This window comes from Helianthus annuus, chromosome 3 (genome assembly GCF_002127325.2).
Source record: "Helianthus annuus cultivar XRQ/B chromosome 3, HanXRQr2.0-SUNRISE, whole genome shotgun sequence".
Taxonomy (NCBI): Eukaryota; Viridiplantae; Streptophyta; class Magnoliopsida; order Asterales; family Asteraceae; genus Helianthus; species Helianthus annuus.
In genome coordinates, this window is record NC_035435.2 from 84,047,622 (window position 1) to 84,049,707 (window position 2,086).

Here is a 2,086-nt window from a genome sequence, read left to right on the forward strand (position 1 = left end):
ATGTTGAGATATTTTTTATATGAAAGCAACATCTACAAGTTTGCATGTTATGTATCTTTCAATTCGCAGTTGATGTTTATTCTGTTTACGGATTTTCGCATGTTATGGTATAATAAATCGCATGTGTAAAACATATTAATCATAATCATCATTTTCGCATGTTGTTCATACAATTCGCACGTGTTGTTGTTCCTACGATGAAATTATGCAGTTATTAATATATCGCATGTAATGAGTCCTATAATTCGCATGTGTTTTTTTTATTTGATTTATGTAGATGAAAGGGTTTACACTCCGGAGGTTTAAGCATCAGCTACACCTGTGGTTGGAATGCATATTACCTCTATTGAACAAGCATATGCGTTTTACAAATCATGTGCTAAGTTAGGTGGTTTTTCTACTCGGAAGGGTGGTGAAGTACCCAGTGGTGGTATAATCAAAACTAAGTATTTTGTTTGTTCTAAAGAGGGTCATAAGCCATTGTGTATTGAAGATCGTTATTTGAAGTCAAAAAAGCAATTCAAATCAAGGAACAGGGGGACTATTAGAACCGGATGCCAAGCTCAACTTATGATTTGCACGGTGGATGGTAGATTATATACAGTAAAGAGTTTTGTTGATCGCCATGATCATAAGTTTGTATGTCCACATGATATTCATATGCTGCTAGCGTACAGACAATTGTCAGATTTCCATATAACGAAGAAACATTGTGGTGGTTTCGAGAACGTTGGCGCCACGGTTGATGATTGCAAAAATTTTAGGAATCGAATTAACAGCTATATAGGAGAATATGACGCTGACATGGTGATTAGTAGGATGACCGACAAAAAACAGTATTTAGTTGATCATTCGTTTGAATATTCTGTTGATGATGAAAAACGGTTAACTGGTTTGTTCTGGGCTGATGGGTTATGCAAGCTTAACTTTATGGAGTTTAGGGATGTGATATCGTTCGATGCAATTTTCAAGATAAACAGGTAAGTGTTTCAAGACAAACATGTTTTTTATTTATTTTTCGCATGTTATATGATTTTCCTAAATTGCAATATCGCATGTTATTATATATTGAACAGCAGGTGTTGAATATATCGCATGTTATACTTTATATTTTCGCATGTGATATCTGTCTATTTCGCATGTTTTAAATGTGTACTTCGCATGTGTTTGTTCAGGTACAAGATGGTGTTTGTTCTGTTCACTGGGATTGACAATCACTGTCGAAATGTAACCCTTGGAGCTGGGTTGTTGGCATTGGAGAGCATTGAATCCTATAAATGGCTTCTGAATTCATTCGTAAAGTCATTTGGTCGGCAGCCAAAGGTTGTAGTGACGGACCAAGACCCTGCTATGAAACAGGCTATTGAGGAGGTTTTTTCTACCAGCAGACACCGATTGTGCATGTGGCACATAATGAAAAAAGTGGCAGATAAGGTATAGCATGCTATATTGTCTTTCGTTAGCGTTTTTTTATAATATAGATTTTGTTATAGGCCTATATAAAAAGCATTTATCGGTATAGGTTGGACACGAGTTGTGCAATAATGATGAGTTTAAAATGAGGATGTGCGATATTGTATGGACTGATTCTATTGAGCCTGAAGAATTCGAGAGATAGTGGAAGTTGGTGATGATTGAGTTCGGTCTCACTGAAAATAAATGGATTGATGATATGTTTTCGATGAGATATATGTGATTCTGGCTTTTTACCGGCATGAGCCCATGTCTGGGCTCATGCGAACAACTTCGAGATCAGAGAGCGAGAATCATTTTTTTTGCCAGGTGTCAAATTCACAACTCACTCTTGTAGAGTTTTTGAATCATTTTGACGGTGCAATGGATGTCCAAAGGTTCAATCACATAAAGAATGATCATATTTCAAGATATACTGAGCCTGCTGATTGGAGCGAAACTACTTTGGAAAAAGAAGTTGCTAAGATATACACCAGGTCTATATTCTTTGATCAGCAAATAGAGATATATGGAACAATTACCGAATGTCTGCCGATGGACACCAAAGTCGAGGGTCCACAAATCAGGATATTGTTGAAAGACTTTAAAGCTCATGGAGATGGTTTATTAGAGG

At 36.5% G+C, this 2,086-nt stretch overlaps 1 protein-coding gene across 1 annotated transcript; it reads left to right on the forward strand.

Annotated features, from left to right (window-relative positions):
- The first annotated feature begins 330 nt into the window (after window positions 1-330).
- On the forward strand, window positions 331-1,618 carry LOC118490434 (protein FAR1-RELATED SEQUENCE 5-like). The gene is made up of 3 exons (XM_035988072.1): window positions 331-980; window positions 1,176-1,434; window positions 1,523-1,618. Exons 1-3 carry the CDS (start codon window positions 331-333, stop codon window positions 1,616-1,618), a joined length of 1,005 nt encoding a protein of 334 aa, XP_035843965.1.
- Window positions 1,619-2,086: the final 468 nt, after the last annotated feature.